General features: G+C 42.9%; 1 protein-coding gene and 3 non-coding genes across 4 annotated transcripts; 1 reads left to right on the top strand and 3 right to left on the bottom strand.

Annotated features, from left to right (window-relative positions):
- Window positions 1–1,442: 1,442 nt before the first annotated feature.
- DPPA4 (developmental pluripotency associated 4) lies at window positions 1,443–12,398 on the bottom strand. Its single transcript, XM_045585198.1, has 7 exons — window positions 12,295–12,398; window positions 8,860–9,010; window positions 6,940–7,100; window positions 6,808–6,858; window positions 5,891–6,182; window positions 3,992–4,187; window positions 1,443–2,203 (listed from the first exon to the last, which is right to left on the bottom strand). Exons 1-7 carry the CDS (start codon window positions 12,316–12,318, stop codon window positions 2,140–2,142), a joined length of 939 nt encoding a protein of 312 aa, XP_045441154.1. The 5' UTR covers window positions 12,319–12,398; the 3' UTR covers window positions 1,443–2,139.
- Window positions 10,867–10,969, bottom strand: LOC118725048. Its single transcript, XR_004989805.1, has one exon. It is a non-coding gene; the product is annotated as a U6 spliceosomal RNA (small nuclear RNA).
- A 2,927-nt stretch (window positions 12,399–15,325) lies between the features above and the next one.
- On the top strand, window positions 15,326–15,429 carry LOC118725049. The gene has a single exon (XR_004989806.1). It is a non-coding gene; the product is annotated as a U6 spliceosomal RNA (small nuclear RNA).
- A 10,363-nt stretch (window positions 15,430–25,792) lies between these two features.
- Window positions 25,793–25,899, bottom strand: LOC118724994. The gene has a single exon (XR_004989762.1). It is a non-coding gene; the product is annotated as a U6 spliceosomal RNA (small nuclear RNA).
- Between the last annotated feature and the right edge of the window lie 394 nt (window positions 25,900–26,293).

The following is a 26,293-nucleotide window of genomic DNA, read 5'->3' as shown; positions in this document are numbered from 1 at the left end:
GTGACCCAGTGGAAGATTCTCACACCATCAGGTAGCTTTTACTAGGTTTGAGTTTAGTGTTGTTTATCAGTTATTTCCGCAGACGCAGCCCGATCGGAAAAGGGCCCTCAAGAACCTGCAGCAGAATGTTTACAGAACAGAACAGCTGGAGGGGCCGAGGGGCTGTGGGCAGCGACCACTAACCTCCATTGCAGCTGTGGCCCTGCAGACACTCCCCCAGCAGCTGTGCCCGTGATGTCACGGGAGGCCATGGAGAAACGGGAGGAGTCGCCTAAAGAAGTGCATTGTCACTTCTTTTTCTTATTGCTAAATATAAACAAGTTTTTAACAAAACAAAAAGGAAAAAGTATCCTCAGGTGAGGATTAACAAAAAAATAAAGAAAAATAAGTTTTTGCCCTAACCGGTTTGGCTCAACGAACTGAAGGGTCCTGGGTTCAATTTTGGTGAAGGGCATGTACCTCGCCATCCTGCAGGAGGCAATCAGTCCATGTGTCTCTTTCATATCCATGTTTTCCCCTCTCTCTGTTTCTCCCCTTCCTTTCCATTTTTTCTTTGTTCCCCCTCTTCCACTCTTTCTAAAAACCAATGTAAAAATATCTTTGGGTGAGGATTAACAACAAAAATATTTATCATCCTCCCCACTCCCCTTTCTTCTTTCCATCTCTGCTCCTTAGGACTGGGGGATCTTTGAAGATGTGGTCACTTCCACTTTTGCTTCCTGTCAGTGAGTTCACAGCTTTTCTACATGCAGGTTCCTTTACCTCAGTCAGAAATGTCTTGGCAGGACTTTGTAGAATTGTTACTTCAGCATCAACTCTTAATTGTCTATGTCCCTTTGGAGCCAAGGAAGATTTGGAGGGCTGGCTCAGATTCCTATTACATCTCACATGTGCTTATGGGCACAGACATATCTTTGTGGCTATTAATTTTAATTTCTACACGGGAAAAATAGCTCTTCTCTTGCCTCTGCCCTCCTCCATCAAGACCGTACCCAAGGCCCCTTTATTATGGAGTTATAGAGTATGTAACTCAATTTGTCTCTTCTTTGAAATATTTTAAAAGCTTGGGACAAAGACAGTGAAGAGGGGATAGTGAAAACTTGATAGTAATTTGGGAGGTTTGTGGGTTTTATAGAGGATTGGGGAATGTGACTAGATTTTATTCTGCCAGGGACAGTAAGGAGGAGTAACTAAATCTCAGTGATAGGACTTATTTTATGTAAAGAGAATTTTAAGTTTATCTTAGTGTGTTAGGAACAGGGAACTGTCTATAAGCAGAATTGAAAAGCAAAGTGGGTAAGATTCCCAAATTAATAGAGAGAGGGAGGAAATAAAATAGAAATTTGAACAATTCAATGTAAAAAGGGAAAAAGTTAAATAGTAAGAAAACAAAATATACTTACACTAATAAGAAATAAAGAAAGTATATATTATTTATTACACTGAAACAAAATCATGCCTTTTGGCTTAATCCTACTGAGTTAACATCCTATATAATATTATAAAAGGTTAAAATGAAAATTGTTCCTTTGACTGGGTATTTGACCAGGGGTTGGGGCTGGTCGGTCAACTGCCTGCAGACCCTTGCCCCAACTAGCCCTGCCCCCAATTGACCCCCTCCCACCCTAACCCCCCCATTGAGGACAGAGCAGGCTGGCCAAACACCAACAGCTCCTCCCCCTGGCCAGCCCAGCTCAGCCCAATTGGCCCTGACCCGTGGACAAATTTGTGCACTGGGCTTCTAGTTAACAATAATTTGCATACAACTAAATTCCCGAAACATAGCAGATGGTTACTTTACATATATAGGACTCAGAAGGCAGGAGTCTAGTGAGGGAGCACACCTGTCTCTCCACTCCCCTCGAGAAGTTCAGTTCAGGCTCCCACCATGAAAGAGCTGCTGGAATCCCTTCTGTTTCAGATGGGTAATCGTCAGATGGTGTGACTTTTGCATCTTCACTGCAATGAATGATAGCTGTATCCCAGCAGATGCAGCAGCAGGCACTTTTGGTAGTCTAAGAGTAACATCTGCTCCCCACCTGTCTGGGCCCTGTAAACAGGGAGCACTGAGGATGTCGAGCAGCCCCGAGTTGCTGTCAGAGGCACCGTGGAGTTGATTGTAGTCACCTTCCTACCATTTTAATTACAATCATAGCCGTAATCTCTTCCTTCGCAAGGAAAGCTCCTCGATAACACCTTATTCCTATAAAGCAAGTGAAATGATTGACACCTTTAAAATCCCAAACAAGAAATGTCAAGAAACCCAGTGCTGGAATGCCAGTAAAATTGACCTTAAACTTCAGGATAGTGAGTGGGAAGATCATAGCTAGGTCCTCTAAGAATGGCAATTTCAGCCACCTTACCATTTGTCTCTATCATATTCCTGTTCTGTGCAGCCTGGTGCAGGCGAGGCCCCCGAGTGATTTTTTTTTTAACCATTTCCCATGGTCCCAGTATGCCAGTAAAAAGCTATCCAACATGACCTCAATTGTATTTAACTTCATTGGCACAGAATTGTGGCAGGAATCGGGACAGCCAAAAGGGGAAAAGACAAGCGTACATTCCCTGTGCCAGCTCCCAGGGGCTGCCACCCCTAGATGGTGAAGGGGGAGTCTGGCCGGAGGGCCCACGTCAGACTGCTATCCTATACCAGCTGTGCCTGATCTCTGGTGTTCAGTAACCACAACACAAAGGGGTGGAGGGTAAGCGGGACAATAGAACGCTGAGATGGAGCCCCAGGAGGTTCCTTATGGCGGAGTAGTGTGGGCACAGACCCTTAGGAGCCAAGACTGGGCTGCACCAGAGGGATTCTTTTCTCCCCATCTTTCCTGTCCCCGATGAAAATCCCCTGTAAGCATCCCATTACTCTGTTTATATTAATACTTTCAGAAAATACCTCCAAGGGCAGCGTCGTCTTCTTTCCTCCCTGACTCAACCAACACCAAATTTTCTAATATCCTTTACTGCTTTGAATCTTATTATCATCTAAACAAGTATATTATGTGTACCTTCCTCAAGTTTCACTTGAATTAGAAAAGTTTCCCCAGGCACTCTCCCCATTAACTTCACAGTCCAGCTTTTCTTGTTTCTTTTCTGCCTCCTTTAACACGTTCCCCCAATACTGCTGTTCCTTGAAGCACTATCCTGAGCTCCACTACAACTCTTACCTTTAGCAACATTTAAATAACCATCAGATAATTATCTAGAAGCAAGATTATTTGTTCTTGGCACCTATAGGAAGTGGCAGGCCCGTTAAACATAAAAAACACCCTTTTCTCCTTGGACTGTCAGCCTCCGTCCATTTACCTGCTTAAAACCCTTCAGTGGCCCATCACCTAGGGATGAGCTGCTTGACTCAACTCCTCATCCTCCCCACCACTGCTAATGTACATTTTTCTTGTTTACGCATTTAAATTTTTTTTTTTTTTTTTACAATTTTTAGATAGGCATTATCATGCATATTTTGTAAGAGAAAACTGAGGCTTGTTTTCTGCAATATTCTATAACAAGGAACTATTTTCAATTCTATATTGCCCTAAAGTTTCCTTCACAGCCTCAACTCTGATCCCCATACTGAAAAATGACCTTACTGCTTTTCATCTAGTCAATTCTCCCTTTACATCAATAAATCTGTTTTTTTATGCCAGTCACCACATGGCATCAAATGTTTGCAGATGTTTACAAACCAATCATCTGCATTAGACTGTAGGCTACTTAGATTTTTTTTTTGATAATTATTTCAGTGTAGTACATATACATGGAATATAGTAATTATAAATGTGTGTTTCTCTAAAATTACAGGTCTCCAAATAGACATAATATTTTTTTCCTAGGAATATATTAATGGGTGATAACTTTCTTGAAATTCTTTACTGATAACTTCTGCTTGAAATACAGGGCTAATTAAGATAAAGAAACATGCGTTTCTCGTCTCCATCAACTAAAACCCAAGGGCCCACTTTTAGTTTGTAGAAAAGAACTAGGTAATTACCTATGAACGCATTTTGGGCACAACATATTATCCTCCAGGTGGGGGGGTGGAAAGCTGAGGGAAGGTATCAAGAAGAGGGCACACACTTGCCCCGGTTTCTCAGGAACCCAGGCCTGCCCAGCATAAAACTGCAGCTGAACCCAACCCTCTGTGTCTGCAGGGAGACTCTGTCCATGGACCACACACCACTGGAGACCTGGGAAAGGAAAGAGAGATAAGTACGAACAGAGCAAGACCAAATCACGTTCAAAATTGCATCCTGGTCTTTGATTCTTTCTCAAGTGCTAGCTCTTGAGATATGAACCCTGGAATTTTGAGTTAACCTGCTGTATCCTGTTCCCTTTAGAAAACAATGCAAGTCAGTTTCTGTTACAGCTTTAAAAAGAAGCAAAAATTATAGTTGGAAGTGGTATAAGCTGCAAGTGGGTTGATGGTGGTGTGGGGGAGGCAAAACTTGACCTCTATCCATCTTAGGCTCCCGGCTGGGATTCTAAAGACAGATTAATAAGGGAAAAACAATTTATCAATGCATGCCAGGTAGGAGAAAACACAACAAAACTAGACTCAAAATGGGGGCTTAGAATTCCATCAAATAAAGAACAGTATATTTGTGGAGAAATGACAGGACAAAAGAAAGCAGCTTTAGGCCACAGGGGTTGGTGAACTGTGGGGAGGTGAATGCATGGGAGGACACTAATGGAGTAAGGTTTGCTCACAGGTTCCTCTGGTACCATCTCTCAGTTGACAAGAGCATATCTGGCAAAAAGTGAACTTATGCCCTCCCTTTAAGCAGAAAAGGCGGAGGTTGTTTTTCACCCCCCTTTTCTGAGTTTAACTGCCTTCACCTCAAAATAAATTTATTTATGTCAGAGTTATATTTGTGGATAACCCATTCAGGTTTCCTTCAACAGAAAGACTAACCCAGAGAGGTCTGAATGGCCTTCATGAAATAGGTCCAAGGGTGTGAACACTTCAACAGGCAGTTTATTGTCTTCCTTCCTTCCTTCCTTCCTTCCTTCCTTCCTTCCTTCCTTCCTTCCTTCCTTCCTTCCTTCCTTTCTTCAGCTCAGGCAGTTGATTTTAATCTTCCTCCCTTCCTTCCTTCCTTCCTTCCTTCCTTCCTTCCTTCCTTCCTTCCCTCCCTCCCTCCCTCCCTCCCTCCCTTTCCTTCCTTCCTTCCTTCCTTCCTTCCTTCCTTCCTTCCTTCCTTCCTTCCTTCCTTCCTCTCTCTTTTTCTTTTTTTTTTAAAAAAAACCCTCACCCAAGGATATTTTTTCCATTGATTTTTAGAGATAGTGGAAGAGAGAGGGAAAAAGAGAATTATAAGAAATACCGATGTGAGAAGAACACATCTACTCCAGCACACATCTTTACCATTCCCTGGAAGAAGCCTGAAACCGAGGTACGTGCCCTTGACCAGAATCAAACCTGGGATCCTTTGGTCCGCAGGCTGACACTCTACCCACTGAGCCAAAATGGTTACACTCTAATTCCTTAAAGGGGAAATAAATTAATTCAAACAGATTGTCATTCCTTTGTGATGATACCAGTAATTTAGAGCAGTGGTTTTCAGTGTGAGTGGTCCCCCGACTAGCAGTGCCAAGAAAATTGCCAGAAATGCACATTCTCAAGCCTTGAATCAGAAACTAGAGGTGATGGCAGAAATCACTAGCTCGTTAGGTCATTTAGATATACCCTAATTTGAGTAGGAAGAGCATAAGCCTGCAGACTGAAGGGTCTCTGGTTAAATTCAAGTCAAAGGCCTGTATCTTGGTTGCAGGCTTGATCCCCAGCTCTGGTCCAGGCCTGTACAGGAGGCAACCAATTGATGTCTCTCTCTGTCTCTCACATCGATGTTTCTCTGTTTGTAGTTTTGCTTCTTTTCTATATGGGGCTTACCAGTGGCCTCCTGTGGCAAACTCTTAGTCTTCATACTCCCAGTCTTCCCAGTAGTGGCTGCAATTCTGCTCCAGGAGGCAAACACATCATCTGGGGTGGAAGTTGACACGAAAAGATTGTCCATTCCCTCCAGGAGAGCAGCTGCATCCCCGTCAGAAGCAGCCCCCCCTTTCGGGGAAGCAGTCAGTTCAGGAAGAGCAAAACTGTCCAGAGTCATTTCCCCCTGCTGCACCTTCAACTTCCTTTGTGCTAAAGACAATATCTTTGCCTCCTCGGGTTTGACTGGAGTCTTCTACAAATAGGATTGGAGAGATTAAAGTGTTATCAGAAATGCAGCCTTGCCCAGTTGGTGTGGCTCAGTGGCTGAGCTTTGATCTATGAACCAGAAGGTCATGGTTTAATTACTGGTCTAGGCACATGCCCAGGTTGTGGGTTTGATCCCCAATGGCTGGGGCCGGGGATGCAGGAGGCAACCAATCAATGATTCTCTATCATCACTGATGTTTCTATTTCCCTCTCTCTTCCTGTCTGAAATAAAATAAAATAAATGAAGCCTCACCCAGGCTAGTGTTTCTTAAAAGGTTGATGGTTTGATTCCTGGTCAAGGCATGTACCCAGGTTTTGAGTTTGATCCCTGGTTGGGGCACGTGCAGGAGGCAACAGGTTGATACTTCTCTCTCTCTCTCTCCCTCAAAATCAATAAAAACATTTTCTTTTTTTTAAAGAGAAGTGCAGCATCATTTTTATTACTCTTTGCAGAGTTGGTGAAAACTGAGGACAGGGATGTTGTGCCTTTTTAGGAATGGAGGGTGAAAGAAGGGCTAGGTCAATTATTTTACAACTTTTTCATGCTAAAAAAGGTAATTAGGATGATAATGGAAGCTTCCATTCTACCAAATTTCTTACAAATTACTCACCTTTTGATGAGGGTAAGCATATTCACGCAGCCTGTCATATGTTTCCCATTTCTAAGAGAAGAGAAAATGAGTTAATAATTAGATCAAGGTTCCCATGCTGCCTTCTAGCCACACTCACAGCCCGGCCCTCACCTGGCCACTGGTGCTCAGCTTTAATTGCTGGCACCAAGCCCTCACGACGTCTCGATGTACCAGGTTAACTGGTGGCAAGTGATCGGGCAGCGGAGGAATGGGTATCTTCCTGTGAGTTTTTACTCTTTTTTTTTCTGGTTCCATCTTTTCTGGACAATAATCTGAAGGAGAACGGGATAAAATTAGTAATAATTAACTCTTATATGGCCTTTTAAAATGTCAAAAGTACAATCACTTTTAGTTATCATAGTACAGTCCCCAATATAGAGTTAAATGATTTACCCATGACCACAAAACCTCAATCAAAGGCATGGTCCTCGCACCTAAGACTTAAAACTTCTGAGTTCCCCAGTTTTTAATTCCTAAAACTCCCTACTCCTCACACACACACTCCCCACTCCTAAATAGGCACAACATCCCTGTCCTCAGAGATTAGCCCAGAGATTCCAAGGAAGTTGCTTAGAGATCGCACTTCCAATCCAGGGAAATGAGAGAAGTTTTAGACCTGTGATGTGCAGCACAACCACTGTTACCCACAAATCTGCCAGCCCACCCCACCAGGGCAGCGCTCCTGTCCTAGCACACAGGCCTCCTGCTGCACTCCAACACACCATTTAAGAAAAGACTTCAGAACACAGCTCCAGAACAGACACAATTATGCTACACTAATAATTCCCAGCATTTATTGAGTCCACATTACTAGCTGTGTATAGTTTAGAAGTTTTACCTAATCACTCCATATAAATTACAACTGAACTTTCACCCCTGACTCAGCCTAGTAGATATTATCCTCCATTTTAAATATAGGAAGTGGAGTTTTAAGAATGTTATTATTTTTTTTAATTCTCACCTGGAGATATATATGCCCACTGATTTTTAGACAGAGTGAAAGAGGATGAGAGGGGAGAGACAGAGAAACATCAATGTGAAAGAGACAGACACATCGATTGGTTTGCCTCCTGCATGTACCGCAACCAGGGCTGGCAGTCTGCAACCAAAGAACGTACCCTTGACGGGAATTGAACCAGGGACCCTTCAGTCTGCAGGCTGATGCTCTAACCACTGAGCCAAACTAGCCAGAGTGAGTTTCAAGAATGTAATTGCAAACCTGCATCGGTCTGCCCCAAGTCATTGCACATCGAGGTTTTTAACTCCAAAGCAGCTAGCTAAAACAAAAATTTTAATTTCCACCGTTGAAAGCCTTTTTTTTTAATTTTTTTTTTAAAGAAATGTTTCATTGAGCCAGAAATGCTAGCTAAGAAGGAGATGGGTCTAAAGACATGAAGTCCGAACCAACAACAGCTTGGCTAGGTGGAAGAGATAAGTATGTACATGGACTTGGCAGTTTACAAGTGTTTTTATACATTAAGAAGCAGAGAGGGTGAAGAAAGGTGTACAGCCAGCCACTTGAAAGAATTTACATTAGCTGTCGGCAAAGGGGTGGGAGAGGTTGAAGTGGAGCCAGGACTGGGATACGCATAGAGTCAGAAAGCCCACACGTAAAGACACAGCGGTGGCTCATGGAGTGTGATGGTGCTTGGCTAAAATATTCTGAAGAAATATAACCGGGAATTTAACCCAAGTTCCAAACAACAGGAAGAATATGAGGAGTCCTTTCTTAGCTGGCCTTTGGACATCAACAGACCAGCAGTTCTGCCTTTTGCTCCCACTCGGGCAGCTGTAATTTAGGACATCTCAGAATTTTCCCCTAGTCAGAGTGGAAGCAAAATGATTGTTTGGAGACAGGAAATAAGTTTTAAGAGGTGACTGAAAGGAGGCTTCAGGGAGGTGAGATTTAAGCCAGGCTTCAAAGGACGCATATGGCTTGCAGAGTAGAGGACAAACATTTATTTCCTTCTCCAGAAAAGTTCCTCAGGCTTAAACCAAGGAAATGGGACTTGAGGGGCTGTTACCTCTTACCTTGGTCATCTTTCTTAGACCTCTTCCGTTTGGTCTCCATCTCTGAGGTTCTTTGTTGGCTTGGTTCACCAGCAGCCCTGTGTTTTTCTTTAGTTGGTTCGGGAGGGGATTTTGAAGCTGTTTGCTGCTCCCCTGACTTCTTTGGGGACTTCTGGTGGGTTTAGAAGAGCCAATCAGTAATTCCTCTGGTGTTTGACCCACCACATCACATTATCTGCCTTAAGGTTATCCACACCCAAGACACCAAGGTCACTGGAGGTCACTGGAAGTGTGTATTCCATGGGTATCATCTTAATGCTCAGGTTTATGTATAAGATAGTGAAACAATGATGGAGAAATGGGAGAAGGCCAATTTGAATGTATGAGAGAAGACACAAAATATAGATACAAATAAAATACAGTAAACTATGCTCTGCTTCGGAGGAAGCCCTTATATCAGCCACATTATCCTTATCTCCCACCAAGAAGATTTACAACCCTTACCTCCCCCCACGTCTTTATTCTTGACCCCTTCCAAAAAATGTTTCCCATAAAGATGCTATACACCCATTATTGTTCTTTTTTCCCCCTCATATATTTTATTGATTTTTTACAGAGAGGAAGGGAGAGAGATAGAGAGCCAGAAACGTCGATGAGAAACATCGACCAGCAGCCTCCTGCACACCCCCCACCGGGGATGTGCCCGCAACCAACATACATGCCCTTGAGGGGAATCGAACCCGGGACATTTCAGTCCGCAGACCGATGCTCTATCACTGAGCCAAACCGGTTTCGGCTCATTATTGTTCTTAGCAGGGAAAATATCCGGATAATCAAATGCCCTTAATACAACATACCAGCCTCATATTTTCCATTTCAGTTTTTCTATTACTCTCCATTGCCCCAAGTTTCAGTATCAGCATTCCTTCCCTTCCCAACACAGTTACTTTGACCTAAAGAGATTTCCCTACCTTAGCCCGTTTGGCTCAGTGGATAGAATGTCAGCCTGCAAATCCAAGAGTCCCAGGTTAGATTCCAGTCAAGGGCAAGTACCTTGGTTGCAGGCTCCTCTCTGGCTCGGGCTCTGGTTGGGGTGCGTGCAGGAGGCAACCAATTGATGTGTTTCCTTCACATCAGATATTTCTCGGTTTTTCCCCCCTCTAAAAATCAATGGGTAAAGATCCTTGGGTGAGGATTAAAAAAACAAAACAAAAACCTGATAAAAAAAAAAAAAAGTAAAAAGATTTTCCTCAGCTCCCCCACCCTCCCCCTCCACCCTACCCCCAATTCCTATTTACATTTTAAAACTTAACTTTTTGACTCTCACTTCCAGTATTAGTTCATCTGGTAATCCTTTTTAGCCTTTACAGACCTTGGCAAATCTATAATACATCATTTCCTCATTCCACCATTTGTCAGTTGCAATTTTACATTTGCTTGTGATTTGAACAGTGCCTATTACTCCATTTGATTGTAAGCCCCACCAGGGTAGAATTTCTTTACATTGTAGGCACTTACTGGTTAATTGAATCAAAAGAAACAAGAGAACAGTGGGGATGATAATGTTGGGTGATGTGGAGAGACAGAGAAACTGACCTGTGTTGAGCCTCTATCTTCTATCAGGTATTGATAACTAAGGTTACAAAATTAAGAGCACACAGTATTTTAGATAAAATTAATCTAAGGTGAATTTGCTCCCAAATCTAAAGCCTTTCTATCATCCATCCAAGTGGGACTACTGGACAAATTAACATTTGTATGGCATTTTTACAACTCTATAGCAGTTTAACACTCATATTCAAATTTTATATTTGCAAAGCTCTTTCACAAAATACTCACAAAAGTCTTAAAATTGAGAGGGCAAAAATGACGGTTCTAGGAAGAGATCCCAAGAGTGATCAGGTTTTTTTTGCAGAGTTGTTCAATTCTTCTGTACTGAAAGAAACCAAACTTAGGCCATCCTTAGGCTGCCTTTTTTGGATACTGATTTTAAGCTGTTTATTAAGAAACACCTCTCAGAAAGAACGTATGTATATGGAACATTTCACAAATTTGCCTGTCATCCTCGCACAGGGACCAAGCTAATTTCTGTATCATTCCAAGTTAGTATGTGTCCTTCCAAAGCAAGCACTGGAAAGAACCTTTCACCCGCTCAGCCCCAAGAGCTTCAGAGAAACTGCTTCACAAAGATCTTAGGATGTTCACCTTGGCCTAATTTGAATTATGACAATAAGAGGGCTTCAAGTGGGGGTCTTTGGCTAGGATTTTTCTGCCATGTAAGCTCTGCTCTTTATATAAATTACCCATTCTCTCTTTTTTTTTTTAATTTTTTTTCAAAAAAAAATGTTTTATTGGTTTTTTACAGAGACGAAGGGAGAGGGGTAGAGTTAGAAACATTGATCAGCTGCCTCCAGCACACTCCCTACTGGGGATGTGCCCGAAACCAAGGTACATGCCCTTGACCAGGAATCGAACCTGAGACCCTTCAGTCCGCAGGCCGACGCTCCATTCACTGAGCCAAACCAGTTTCGGCTAAATTGCCCATTCTTTCTTACGAATCTAAGATCTCACTATTCTCCTACTACTCTCTTCCCCCTCCCCCATCCCCCCCAGCCCTGCCCCGCGCGCACACACACACCCTTTTCTATTTTGCCCAAAATGGCAATGTTGCCTATCTTCAGGAATTTTTCTGTCCATGTGAATTCCCCATGCACATGTATTAAAACATTATTTTCTCCTATTAATCTGTCTCCGCTAATTTGATTAGCCCAGCCAGAAAAACTTAGAACGTGGGAGGATAAGCATAATATAATATAGTGGTTTAGCCCCCACAGTAGTAACCTCAAAGCCTCTCCACCTTTAGTTTCTGTCCTCAGTGCTCATCAGTATGTACGGCTTCTAATTACTTTTTGGCTCAAACAACCCCAGGAAAAGACCAGCTCAGACACAGCACCTTTGGTTTAAGATCTCATTTTCCTCCCAGTCTTAGTCAACTACCTCTTTCTAAAGTCTTTTCCTCACCTCTCTTTTTCTCCCATTTCCGTTTCCTTCTAGCCCAGATACCTGATTATTTCGACAGGATAAAGCATCTCTTTAAAACCAAAAACAGCTGACTCATTCCTTATTTATTTCCTCACTCCAAACAGCAAGCTTTCATCATATCTAGAGCTTACTTTCCCTTCCCCCTCCCTCTCCCTGCCCCAGGCACCTTACCATTAGCTTCCTCACTCTCCTTTACCTCTAGAACTTGTTTGCTAAGCCCATTTCTTTAGGAATTACTTTTTTTTTTTTTTTTACCTCTGTAATTTACCCAATAGCTCGCTCTTACAAAAAAAAAAAAAAAAAAAAAAAAAAAAAAAAAAAAAAAAAAAAAAAAAAAAAAAGAATGAATGAATGTGCTGATGATGCAAGTGTAACACACAAAGACAGAAAACAAAGCCCCTAAAATGTCCTTACCTTCTTGCCTTTTGTATTTTCCATAAGGAGAAAAGAATCGAAGGCTGACCAAGAAAAAGTTCTTACTTCTGAAATGGCCCCTGACCCAAGATTGCTTTAAAAAGTCTCCTCCTACTTCCTGCCAACCAAAGGAACTCCTCCCCCTCCCTTTTTTGTCCCTCCCCCACAATTTGTGAAAGCTACCTGTGTTTTTATTTAAGAAGGAACCGTGGTATGAATGGATTAATACCATTCCTGGCCTTTTTGTTTGTTTGTTTGTGAGCTTTTTAACATCATTATCTAAGGTGTGGCTCAGAAGATCTTAGGAAGTTAAAACTTCAGAAAAATTCCAAGAGAAAAACAAAAGAAAACTTCTGAACCATAGGAGTGAAGGGATTTAAAGCCAGAACTTTAGGAAACAGTTGAATTTCAGGGCTAGATTGGTGGCTTGAAGAAAGCAAAAAAGGTTTTCATGTACTACATAACATCTTTCTTTAAAGAAAAAACACACATATATTCTTATTGATTTCAGAAAGGAATTGAGAGATAGAAACATCAATGATGAGAGAAAATCATTAATGGGCTGCCTCCTGCACGCCCCCTACTGGGGATCAATCCTGCAACCCAGGCATGTGCCCTTAACCAGAATCGAACCCAGGATCCTTCAGTCTGCAGGCCCATGCTCTGTCCACTGAGCCAAAAAGGCTAAGGCAAGATCTACTTTCTTAAGAAAGTTGCTCAAACAATTAAAACTCCAGCTTTTCAGTCGTCCCATGGAAAGATGGCAAGTTCCATTCCTGGTCAGAGCACATACACAGGTTTTGAGTTGGATCCCTGGTTGGGGCACGTACAGGAAGCAATGGATTGATGTTTCTTGCATCAATGGATCCCACTCCCACCCCCCCTTCCTCTCCCTAAAATACATATATTCAGGTGAGAATTTAAAAAACAGACACACACACACACAAAAACAAAACAAAACAAAACAAAAACCCTCCAGCTTCCCATCTGTAGTAATGAAAATGTGCACCTTCCCATCTATCAGCAACTAATAGTTTTAAAAGTTCAATAAGTATTTAAAATTCATTAAATCTAGGTCAGCCTGATTCTACTGCTTGAGATCCTAACCTATTGACTACCAAACAAGGATTCTTTTCTTACAAAAAGTCTGAAAATGGCCTCCTCAGACCACTCCTACTGTTAAACTGTCAGAGATTAAGGATACCTGAAGCCTGGGCTGGTATGGCTCAGAGGTTTAGTGTCAACATTTGAATGAGCAGGTCCTGGTTCAGTTCTTGGTCAGGGCACATTCCTGAGTTTCTGGTTTGACCCCTACTGTGGGACATGCAGAAGACAGCTAATCAAGGAATCATCTCTCTCATCATTGATGCTTCTATCACTTTTTAATTCTTTTTCCTCTCTGAAATCAATAAAAATATATTTAAAAAAAGGATAGGTGCTGAAACCTGTTTGGCTCAGAGGATAGAGCGTCGGCCTGCTGACTGAAAGGTCCTGGGTTCGATTCCGGTCAAGGGCATGTACATTTGTTGCAGGCACATCCTGGTGGGAGGTGTGCAGGAGGCAGCTGATCGATGTTGCTCTCTCATCAATGTTTCTAGCTCTCTATCCCTCTCCCTTCCTCTCTGTAAAAATCAATAAAGTATATTTTTTAAAAATAAAAATAAAAAAGGATAAATGAAGACATTTCCTATGTTCAGAACAAGTGACTGTTGGGTTTCAAATCTTCCCTTGTCAGATTACAAAGTTTGTTTTTGTTCCTTTATTTTGTTTTGTTTTCCTGTATCTCATTGCTTGCTCTAAAATGATGAAAAAGAGATTATTTTTTATTCAGGTGGAAGTGATAATCTACTCATAGTATAGAAATAGGTGGCCATATGAAGTAAATAAATGGGAGTTAGGATTAGAGCAGGAAGTGTATGTGTGCACTGAGAAAGCCCCAAAATACCAAAGAGGAAAGCAAGGGTCTAGATCAAGCATGTCAAACTCGTGGCCAATGGGCCACATGTACCCCACAACAAATATATTTGCAGCCCAGACAATATAATGGTATTAGTATGTAAAAAACGTTTTAATAAAAATTTTGTGACCTGCCGAAACCGGTTTGGCTCAGTGGTTAGAGCATCGGTCTGGGGACTGAAAGGTCCCAGGTTCGATTCCGGTCAAGGGCATGAATATTGGTTGCGGGCACATCCTCAGTAGGGGGTATGCAAGAGGCAGCTGGTCAATGTTTCTAGTTCTCTATTCCTCTCCCTCTCTGTAAAAAATCAATAAAACATATTAAAAAAATTGTGACCTAATTTTTACAATAATCTATTATACATAATTATTAATAACAAAATACAACATTTGCTAAAGACTGGTTACTATAATCATGTTGCATTCATTTCCCTTACGTACAGGCACACAATTTTTTCCCACTAATAACTAGCATCGAATATGTTAGCAACCTATTACCACGTCATTAGTCTTTGGACTGCCTTGTTTGATGTGCATACCAGGAAATAATTTGCTTTCGGAGAACAAGAAAAATAGGTTTAGTTGTGCTATGCTCATTAATTTGTGCAGTTATTCAGTGTCTGGTAAGTTAATGTTCAAGAAAAAATATTAATTTATATTAAAATGTTCTATTATTTAATGTTAATGATTACTCATTTATTTCAGCCCTTTGCATTCAGCATGTCTCTATTGAAATAAACCTACAATTCTGTGAAAATTGAAGCTTTTGATTTTGGGGCCTATATTAACTTAAAACCTGTTTGTTTGGCCCATGTTAGCCTTTGAGTTTTACATACTTTGTGTAGAGCATGGGCCTGTAGACTGAAGGGTCCCAGTTTCAATTCCAGTCAAGGACACATGTCCAGGCTGTGTGCTAAATCCCCAGTAAGTGGCATGCAGGAGGCAGCTGATCAATGATTCCTCTCACCATTGATGTTTCTATATTTTTCTCCCTCTTCCTTCCTCTCTGAAATCAATAATAATAAAAAAAAAAATTAAAATAAAGTTGTAAAAAGGTTTGTGAAAGTTATAAAAAGTTTGTAAAGAGAAATGTTAAAAGGAAGTTATATGGATACAGTGAAGATTAGCAGGTCCCTGAACAAGGATGACACCTAAATTTGTGAAGTGTTCATATATTTTAAAAATATATATATTTTATTCGTTTTTTTGTACAGAGAGGAAGGGAGAGAGATAGTTAGAAACATCGATGAGAGAGAGTCATTGATCAGCTGCCTCTTGCACACCCCCTACTGGGGGTATGCCTGCAACCAAGGTACATGCCCTTGACCGGAATCGAACCCGGGACCTTTCAGTCCCCAAGCCAAAGCTCTATCCATTGAGCCAAACCGGTCCCGGCATATTTTTTTTTTAAATAAATTTTTATTGTTCATATTATTACAAGTGTTCCTTTCCCCCCACTTCCCACCCCACCCTCTGCCCTTTCCCCACTCCCCATTGTCCTCATCCATAGGTGCACAGTTTATGTTCAGTCTCTTCCCACATTCCCCTCTCTCCTTTTCCCCAAGAATCATTAGTTCACTCCCCTTCCATACCTCTGATTCTATTATATTCAACAGTTAATATTGTTCATCAGATTTTTTTTTAATTCCCTTGGTTTTTAGATTCACTTGTTGATAGTTATGTATTTGTTGTTCATAATTTTTATCTTTATTTACTTTCTCTTCTAAGAGAACCCCCTTCAGCAATTCATATAATTCTGGTTTGGTGGTGATGAACTCCTTTAGCTTTTTTTTATTAGTGAAGCTCTTTATCTGACCTTCGATTCTGAGTGATAGCTTTGCTGGGTAGAGTATTTTTGGCTGTAGGTTCTTGCCATTCATCACCTTGAATATTTCTTGCCATTCCCGTCTGGCCTGCATGGTTTCTGTTGAGAAATCAGCTGACAGTCGTATAGGTGCTCCTTTATAGGTAACCACCTGCTTAGCTCTTGCTGCTTTTAATATTCTCTTTGTCCTTTGCTCTTGGAATCTTAATTATGATTTGTCTTGGTGTGGTCCTCTTTGGATTCCTCTTATTTGGGTTTCTGTGTGCTTCCTGGACTTGTAAGTCCAGTTCTTTCCCCAGATGGGGGAAGTTTTCTGTCACTATTTCTTTCAGTATGTTTTCGATATCTTGCTCTCTCTCATCTTCTGGGACCCCCATGATTCTGATGTTGGATCGTTTGAAGTTGTCCCAGAGGTTTCTTACATTATCTTCAATTTTCTGGATTCTCTTGCCTTCTAGCTTCTGCAGAGGAGTGTCTTCTGGCTCTTTATGTTCCAAATTTTTGACTTGATTCTTGTGATATTCCGTTCTGTTTTTAGGACTCTGTATAATATTTTTTATTTCAGACAATGTATTCTTTATTTCTTGTTGATCCCTTTTCATGTCCTCATAGGTCTCATTTATTTTATCGGCCTTTTCTAGGAAACTCTTGAAAAACCTTATAAGTGTGGTTTTGAACTCTATATCCAGTCGCTTTTTATCCTCCATTTCTTTCATTTGTGATCTATTTGGTTTAGGCATTTTCGCAGGCAGCTTTCCTGATGGGGCGGGGTTTCAGGGTGGAGCCTACAGCTTTGGCTTCCGTCAGCCCCGCCCTATGCGACTCCTGAGACTCAGGGTCCTTCAGTACTTGTTGCAAGCACCTCTGAGAGAAAGGTGCCCTCGATTTTCGCCTGCTACCAAACAGTGTAGGCTCTCCCGCAATGGGCCCGAAACTGGGGTTCAGTTCAGTTGGAAGTGGAGTTGGAGGTGGCATTCAGAGCAGTCTGGAGCCCCAGTCTCCTTCCCGTCAGGGCAATCCTGCGGCACAGCTGACCGTCCCTTCTCTGCGCGCAGTGTGTGTGCCTCTGGGACCTCCTTTCGCCGCTCCCCGGGTTCCGCCTTACAGCCCGGCTCCCTATGGCTGAGCCTGGGTCCCTGGGGTCTGGAGAACTGGGGTTCAGAGCAGTCGGGGGCCCAGCACAGTCGGAGTTTTATCTCCTTTCCGCTAGGGAACGCCCACCAGGCACTCGGCCTCTCCCTCCTCTCTGGCTCCGTCCTCTCTGCGCACCGTGTCTCCGTACCTTGGGCTTTTACAGCTCCTCCGCACCTCCTTCTGGTTTTCTCCTTGCTTCTCGTTGTAGAATTTCCAGTCAGTCGACTTTCCTGTAGTTCTGGGTAATGTCCATTTTATATTTTAGTTGCATCTTATTGAAATTGTTGCGTGCGGCTGCGGCTAGGTGCCTACCCGAGCAGCCATCTTGGATTCTGCCCCGGCATATTTTTTTAAAGAAAATTATATAGGAGAAACCAAGATGGTGACATAGGTAAACACCTGATATTGCTGCCTTGCACAATCACTTCAAAACTAAAACTAAGAGACAAAATGAATATCATCCAGAACCACAGAAAGGCTGGCTGAGTGGAAATTCTACAATAGAAGGGAAGAGAAAAGCACCCTGAGACTAAGAGGAGGTGCATAAGTGAAGTGCAGAGGTATGGAGGCTCGAGGGGAAAGGGCTGGCAACTGAAGACACAGTTGTCTTGTTCAATTGGGAGGGAGACCCAAGCTCCAGATTACTTTGAACTCCAGTTCCAGGCGAGACTCTGGGGACACAGACTCATAAGGGGAGAGAAGGGGGTTGGGAATAGGACTGTCTGGCATTGAGCTGGAACACATGAGAGGCTTTTTCTCAGAGGTGCTTGCAGGACACTGAGACCCGGGGGCCTCTTAGGGCAGGGCTAAAGTTCAACCATTGCAGTTTGCTCTGCCCTGTTGAGTCTCTGAGACCCTGCCCCACCCAATTTTCAACCCCACCCCAGTTGTGTGCAGAGTCTTTTCCATATGAATGGCCTGGCCCTTTGCAATCTAAAATTACCTAACAAACTGCAGCTGGGTCAGAGAGCTCCAGAACTCCCAAAGGAAGACCCAAGATCCACAGCAGCTTGCATTATTTCACAGCTGGACCTCATCTGGGTACCTCCAAACCCAAACAAAAAAAAGAAATTTGCAGGGTGACTTCAGGCAGAGATAAATTTGTACCTCTTTAGAGATACAAGAGCCAGTGTACCCAGTGGTCAAGTAGGACCATCCAGATTACAACTCCACAGATCCATGAGGGACACACTCAGGGGGCAGACTCAGTGAGCACCAAAGCCCCACTGAAGCAAGTCCTACCCCATAAGGGTGTCTCCAGAACAGAAATTCTCCCATCGTAGACACAACTGATCCTCACAATCAATTGGCCTAAAAGTCAATTCCTCCTAGTGTTACCAAGAACAATCAAGGCTTAACTACAACAAAACTGCACATAGCCCACCTTCTCTTAGAGTTCTTCTATCCCTTAGCTTGCCAACAAACACCCCCCAGAGCAACTCTCAAGCGCTTCTTCTATCTTCTCCAGGACTAGATTCGGGACAAGTCTATCTATTCTGCCACCATGTTTGCCCCCTGACCTAAAAAAAAAATATTTTTTTTAATTGATTTTTTTACAGAGAGGAAGGGAGAGGGATAGAGAGCTAGAAACATTGATTAAAGAGAAACATCGACTAGCTGCCTCTTGCACACCTTCCAATGGGGATGTGCCCGCAACTAATGTACATGCCTTTGACCAGAATAGAACCCGGGACCCCTCAGTCCACAGACCGACGCTCCATCCACTGAGCCAAACCGGTTTCAGCTTCATTGGTATTTAAACATGTACACTGGAATTCGACACACCTACTTTATAATCTACCTATTAGGTATCTCTTATAGTGGGAAATAATTACTCTTTATGGGGTTATTTTAAGAAATTGGTTAGAGTAAGCCTAGAAATGAGGTGGGCCCTGAGGGGAGTTTATAACTTTGATGAAAAAGGGAAAAACTTGAGATTGATGGTAGACACGATATCATGAAAGAAAAAAATATAAACAAACAATAAATCACCTTGTCCAGTGTGGCTCAGAGGTTGGAGTGATACCCTACACACCTGAAGGTGGTGGGTTTGATTCCCAGTTAGGGCAGGATTTCGGGTTCTATCCCTAATCCATGTTTTTTTTGTTTTTTTTCTCTTCCTCTCCCTCTCTAAGATCAATGAACAAACAAACAAAAACACCTGTTTCTTTCTTTTAATTTTTTTTGTTGATTGATTTTAGAGAGAGAGGAAGGGAGAGGGAAACATTGATTTGTTTTTCCATTTATTTATGCATTCATTGGTTGATTCTGTTTAAAAATATATTTTCATTGATTTCAGAGAAGAAGGGAGAAAGAGATTTAGAAACACAGATGATGAGAAAATCATTGATTGTCTGCCTCCTGCGCGCCCTACACTGCAGATTGAGCCTGCAACCCGGGCATGTGCCCTTGATAGGAATCAAACCCAGGACCCTTCAGTCAACAGGCTGATGCTCTATCCACTGAGTCAAACCAGCTAGGGCTCGGTTTATTCTTGTATGTGTGCTGCCCAGAAATCGAACCTAAATCTTGGCATATCTGGACAACGCTTTATCCAATTTAGTTACCTGACCAGGAACAAACCTGTGTTTTTATAAAGCATCTCCCAACTTTCTTCCTCCCTTCCATCGGGTGTTAGACAAGAATGATAAAAAGGTGGTTCTGGAGAAAAAAAGAAAAAGAAGAAGAAGGAAAAAAAAGATGGTTCTAGTCCTTAATTATCTCATAGTAGGAGGGATTCCAAAATGTGATCAAACACTGTCATTGAATTACACTTGTAGTTTCCTTAGGCATTTACTGTAAAGAACAGGACTTGCTACTCAGGCAGATTTACCATGAAGCTACTGAAGTTTAAGGTTTCGGGTACTATACTTGTTCAGGACCATTTTTGTGAGGTCTCTAGAAGTTTCGCAATCATAATTTTATATTTTTCTATTGATTTTAAAGAGGGAGCAGAATGGAGAAAAACATTGATTGGCTGCCTCCTACACATCTCCCCCTCCCTCTTCTACTAGGGATGGAGCCTGCACCCCATCCCTGATGGGGTAGGAAGGTAGAAGAGTGGAACCCCAGACCTCTGGGTATATCCAATGACGCTAAACCAATTGAGCCACACTGGCCAGGGCTCTCTCTCTCTCTCTATATATATATATATATATTTTTTGTTGTTGTTGTTGTTGTAGTTAATCCTCACCTGTGTATATATTCCCATTGATTTTGAGAGAAAGTGGAAGGCCTGGGGAGAGACAGAGAAACATCAATGTGAGAGAGAAACATCGATTGGTTGCCTCCCACTGCAATCTTGACCAGGGCTGGGGATGGATCCTGCAACCGAGTTATATGCACTTGACTTAAACCCAACCTGGGACCCTTCAGTCCCCAGGCTGATGCTCCATCCACTGAGTCAAACTGCTAGGGCTATATTCCTTTTCCTTAGAGAGACTTTCAAAGTTGTATTAATTTCAGGCCCTACAGATTTGCCCAAGTGATGATACATAAGCACTGAAATGGTTGTATAAAACAAAAACATTCCTTGAAAATCTCACCTAATATGCTCTCCTCTTTACTGCTCCCCACTCCCCAGCCTCTTCTCAATTCACTGTGCACCAAGAGAAGCATTACTTGGTTATTAGGTTTCCATCTACTGGTCTTCCTGTATGTGCTAAGTGCCAAATGTTGTTGTATCCTAATGTTGTTGGTAGTTAGACAAACATGAGCGGAGCAGGGCTGATGGACTAGGTGCAGAAGGCCACCAGGGTGGAAAGCCCAGGTGCTGAGCAAGGGACAATCAATTGCAGGGTGGGACCTCGGCCCCAGGATGACTTTTTCTCCCCAAGCTTATCGCTGGTCGGGCTGGTTTAGACCCCTTGACCTTTCTTCCCTAGAGATACCATCTATGCCTCAGTTGTATTTCAGCTCCAGGTCCAGATAAGCAACAAAACCAGCCATGGTTGCCTAAGCATTGAATGACCCCCTACCCTGGTACCTGCCAATCAATCAGTGGAGATCACAACCCTGAATGGACACATCTGGAAAACCATGAATATTCTATTGAAATCTTCCCCTGGGACCTCCCCTAAAATCTCGGGAACACACCAGTTCCTTTTCCTTTTCCTTCCCCTCCGCCTTCCTGCCTGGGGCACTTTACCTTTGGCTTCCTCACTCCCAAGCTCCAAAGGGCCCTTTCCTTTTACTTCTGTAACTTGTTTGCTAAGTCCGTTTCTTTTAGGAATTACTTTTCTACCTCTGTAATTTACCAAATAAATGTTCTCTTACATTTTGGGTCTGGACTTTGAACTTTTTTTCTAGCCAGAACCCAAGTATTGAGGTTGCTGAACCCAGGTTTGGTCTGATCCCATTGGTGATACACCTGGTGCTGCTCTGCCGCCTACACCACTAGGTCCATCACTAACACACTCGGGGTCTAAAAAATGAATAAAGCTTTTTTTGTTTTTTAATCTCATCTTCTAAATTCTTCTGGCTGGGCTAATTACCAGGGGCAGATTAACAGGAAAAAATAAACAAATTTTCAAATTGATAACCCCTCACCCCCAAGATTTGTTAAATTTTAGAAATCCTAAATGTATACCCAAGAGTTTTTATAAATTTATTCATTTGAAAACAGTTGGTTTTGGAGACTATGTCCTCATTTCATCCCCAGAAAACTAGGCTGTATACAGGGAGGAGATGGAGACGAACGAATAAAAACATGGGTGTGCAAGGGATGTCTGCTCGTGTTAAACTCCAGGGACTGAAATGTACAAATTATAGGATTGGAGGAAGTAGAAGGAGGGGGGAGGGGAGAACATTGAAGTCTGCCCGCATTCTAGACTCAGTCATCTCAGCTGATGACCTTGGGCAATCGCTTATCCTCACCCTCTCTCAGCCTTAAATGCAAATGGCAAGGAGGTAATGTACACAAAGCAGCTAGGTTGGGCGTGGCGCCCCGGGCGTCAGGAGCGCTGGAGAAAGGATAGACAGGGGGTGGAGTGTGTAGACCGGACCACCCGGAGCGGGTGCGGCGAGCCTTCGGGGCGCCAGGATTGGCCAAGGTCTGGGCTCACATCCTTCTGGCGCCCATGCTTTTCCCAGCAGGAATCCAAACCGTCTGCGTGGCTCCAGCCTCCTCCCCGGTCCCGGTGCGCAGCCCCGCAGCGCCTCGCTGGCGGACTGGTCTGCGCTGGAGAAGAGCACCCGCCTGGGCGGCTCTCCGCCCGCTGGGGCGCCCCTGGGATCCTCCTCGCCACGCGGCCCGCGAAGCCGGCGGCACGAACTTCTGGGGTTGGTCCGCCCCAGCCCCCCGCTACCCGCTGGTAAGGGCCCCAGCAGCGCCGCACTGGCTGCCCATCACCATCACCATCCCCGCGGGGGGACTGCCTGCGCCGGCGCGTCCGGATGAGGGTTAGCGAGTTTCCTTTTTTATTTTATTCTTTGGAAAAAAAAAAAAGTTTAATACATGCCTATGGGCAACTCACATAAGCATGAAAATGCCAGAGGCAGTGAGTGAGACAACATCGAGTATATATGTCATTTTTTATTTTATTTTTTTAAAAATATATTTTATTGATTTTTCACAGAGAGGAAGGGAAAGAAATAGAGAGCTAGAAACATTGATGAGAGAGAATCATGGACCAGCCGCCTTCTGCACACCCCTCACTGGGGATATGCCCGCAACCTAGGCACATGCCCTTGACCGGAATCGAACCCGGGACCAGTCAGTCCACAGACCAATGCTCTATCCACTGAGCCAAACCGGTTCTGGCTATATGTAATTTTAGATAAAGGAGAAAGGGGGTAGGGTTGGGGGCTTAGACTTTAAAAGTGAGAATGGCCAGCTGCCTGGCTCAGTGATTGAGTGTGGATAAGGCCCTGCCCACTGGATCCCCAGTTTTTTTACAGAGAGGAAGGAGAGAGAGAAAGTTAGAAACATCGATGAGAGAGAATCATCAATCAGCTGCCTCCTGCACACCCCCTACTGGGGATGTACCCGCAACCAAGGTACATGCCCTTGACCGGAATCGAACCTGGGACCTTTCAGTTCACAGGACGACGCTCTATCCACTGAGCCAAACCGGTTTCGGCAATGATTCTATCTTCATTGATGTTTCCATTATTCTCTCCCTCTCCCTTCCTCTCTGAAATCAATAAAAACATATTTTTTTTAAAAAAAGTGATAGCCGAAACCGGTTTGGCTCAGTGGATAGAGCGTCGGCCTGCAGACTGAAAGGTCCCAGGTTCGATTCTGGTCAAGGGCATGTACCTTGGTTGCGGGCACATCCCTGGTGGGGGATGTGCAGGAGGCAGCTGATCGATGATTCTCTCTCATCAATGTTTCTAACTCTCTATCCCTCTCTCTTCCTCTCTGTAAAAAATCAATAAAATATATATAAAAAAAAGTGACAATGAATGATTTACAGATAGTTGAGGAAGACTGGAGCACGTGGCTTGCAAATTGTTGCTAGGCAACTCAGAAACAATGGGAGGCAGGATGTGTCTAGTTAACACACCCCTAACTGGAGCCCTCTGGTTTACCATACTTTAAAATATTTTTATTTATTTTTGGTTACTCCTCACTAGAGGATATTTTAAAAAAATATATTTTACTGATTTTTTACAGAGAGAATGGGAGGGGGACAGAGAGTTATAAACATCGATGAGAGAGAAACATTGACCAGCTGCCTCCTGAACACCTCCCACTGGGGATGTGCCCACAACTAAGGTACAAGCCCTATGCCTGGAACCTGAGTCTGCAGACCGATGCTCTATCCCAGTGTTTTTCACCCTTTTTTGGGCAAAGGCACACTTGTTTCATGAAAAAAATCACGAGGCACACCACCATTAGAAAATGTTAAAAAAATTTAACTCTGTGCCTATATTGACTATATATAAAGTAATTCTCTTGAATAGAAATCAAATAAACACAAAGAAAGTATTTTATAATTACTTTATTATGAAATATTAAGTAAACAAAATAGTGAAAAATTATAGAATTCTTGTCTTGTCTGCACCTACGGCACACCAGGCAACATCTCTGTGCCGCGGAACAGCGGTTGAAAAACGCTGCTCTATCCACTGAGCCAAATTGGTTAGGAGACCAGAGGATATTTTTTCCCTATTGCTTTTCAGAGTGGAAGGGAGGGAGAAGGAAAGAGAGGGAAAGAGAGAGACAGGTGAGAGAGACACAGGACTAATTACCTCCTGCATGTGCAGGACCAGGGGGCGGGGAGCAAATCCAAAACCCAGCCAAGTGCCCTTGATGGGGAATCGACCCTTCAGACCTTTCTGTGCAAGAGTCTAACCACTGAGCTTACCAGCCAGGACTAAAATATTGATTTTTAGGGAGAGAAACATCAGTTTGTTTTTCCATTTATTTATGCATTCATTGGTTGATTCCATTATGTGTGCTGACCGGGATTGAAAGCAAAGCCTTGGCATATTTGGATGATGCTCTAATCATCCAGAGCTACCAGACTTGGGCCCCATTATCATGCTTAATTCAAATGAGACTAAGGCCAACATCCTAAGACTTCCTTCCTGAAGCAGGTTTTTCTATCTGAATCTCTTGGTTAGGGGAAGGGGCTGGGGAATCTAAGGTTCTTTCTGAGTCTTGTTTCTTAATTATCACCTTGAAATCAGTATCCCAAAAGCAAAACTTTTAGTCCCCTTCAAGATATAGAATTTAGTATACATTGGGAAAAGATGGCACTTTGGGGCTGACAAATTGCAAAAAAGCATTCCCTTAGTACAGTGTTTCCAAAGTGTGGTACGCGTACCCCCAGGGGTACGGGAAGAGTTTGGTGGGGAGATGCACTGCACCGTGGTTAGCTGCGCCTAATTCTACGTTCTCATGAGTACAAGGGGTACTCAGAGTTACGAAAATTATAGAATGGGTACACATATGTCAAACCTTTGTTGCGTGCACATTGACTTTTCTAATTGAATCAATTAGAAAAAAATGTTGCCAATGCCTCCTGGCTGATTTAGCTTTGAACCAAGCCACATGGCAAGTAATTCATGAGCTTTATTTCCATCTCCATTCATCTTTTTTTGGAGCAACCACATGAAGACCACAACCTGTACAGTTACCATGGCAGCTCTGGGTCCCTAGCTTATTTCAAATATGTTACTGAGAACATATGCAAATGCTTTTTGAGCCAAGACCAATTATGTCTATCAGTACTCCATGAGATTCATCACTGTGTCAAAGGATATTGATGTTTCCCAAAGTTTGCTCTTCACCTAGCCAAGGGGTAGAGCCTTGCCAGTAGATTAATTGGTGCTGATTTCCCAGGCTGTTTGCTGGCACATTCCTAGGGAAGAACGGCATTGGTGAGTCTGCAAACCTTAAAGAACCAACTCTATTTGAAAATGTAGAAATACATGGCTCTGTACTAGTCTCTGTGAAAACAAGAACTCACCTAGAGATAGTGATCTATCTTGAAGTAAAGGATGGAGAATACAAAGATTTAGACGAGACACAGTGATTGAGAACATTCTGCAGTTTCCAGTGAGAGCAGAATCTGTACCAACTCCTGGTGACCCACCAAGTCCTGAGTTCACCTCCTAAATGGTTTTGTTTTGTTTTTTAATATGGAACGCTTCATGAACTTGTGTGTCATCCTTGTGCAGTAGCCATGCTAATCTTCTCTGTATCGTTCCAATTTTAGTATATGTGCTGCCGAAGCGAGCATCCACCTCCTAAATGTTCAACAGCACTGATTCCTCATCTTCATCCTTACAGCTAATGTCTGCATTCAGGATTTTGTGTCTTCTCACCTTATTGAGGTTTTTTTCTCCCTCACCTGAGGATGTTTTCCATTGATTTTTAAGAGTGGAAGAGAGAGGGGAAGAGAGAGGGAAAGAGAGAGAAAACATCTATGTGAGAGAAACAAATAAATTTGTTGCCTCCTATATGAGCCACTGCCAGGGAGCCAGGGAGGAGCCTGCAACAAAGTAGGTGCCCTTGACCAGTACTGAACCGGGACCCTTTGGTCCATAGGTAGATGCTCTAGCCACTGAGCCAAGCTGGCAATTTATAATAAAGTTGAGGTTTAAATCTGCATTTAGTCACTTTCCAAGTATTGT

The sequence above is a fragment of the Pipistrellus kuhlii genome, unplaced genomic scaffold, assembly GCF_014108245.1.
Source record: "Pipistrellus kuhlii isolate mPipKuh1 unplaced genomic scaffold, mPipKuh1.p scaffold_m20_p_2, whole genome shotgun sequence".
In the NCBI taxonomy this organism is placed as follows: domain Eukaryota; kingdom Metazoa; phylum Chordata; class Mammalia; order Chiroptera; family Vespertilionidae; genus Pipistrellus; species Pipistrellus kuhlii.
The sequence above is the reverse complement of the archived record's forward strand: the minus strand, read 5'-3'. Positions and strand labels throughout refer to the sequence as shown.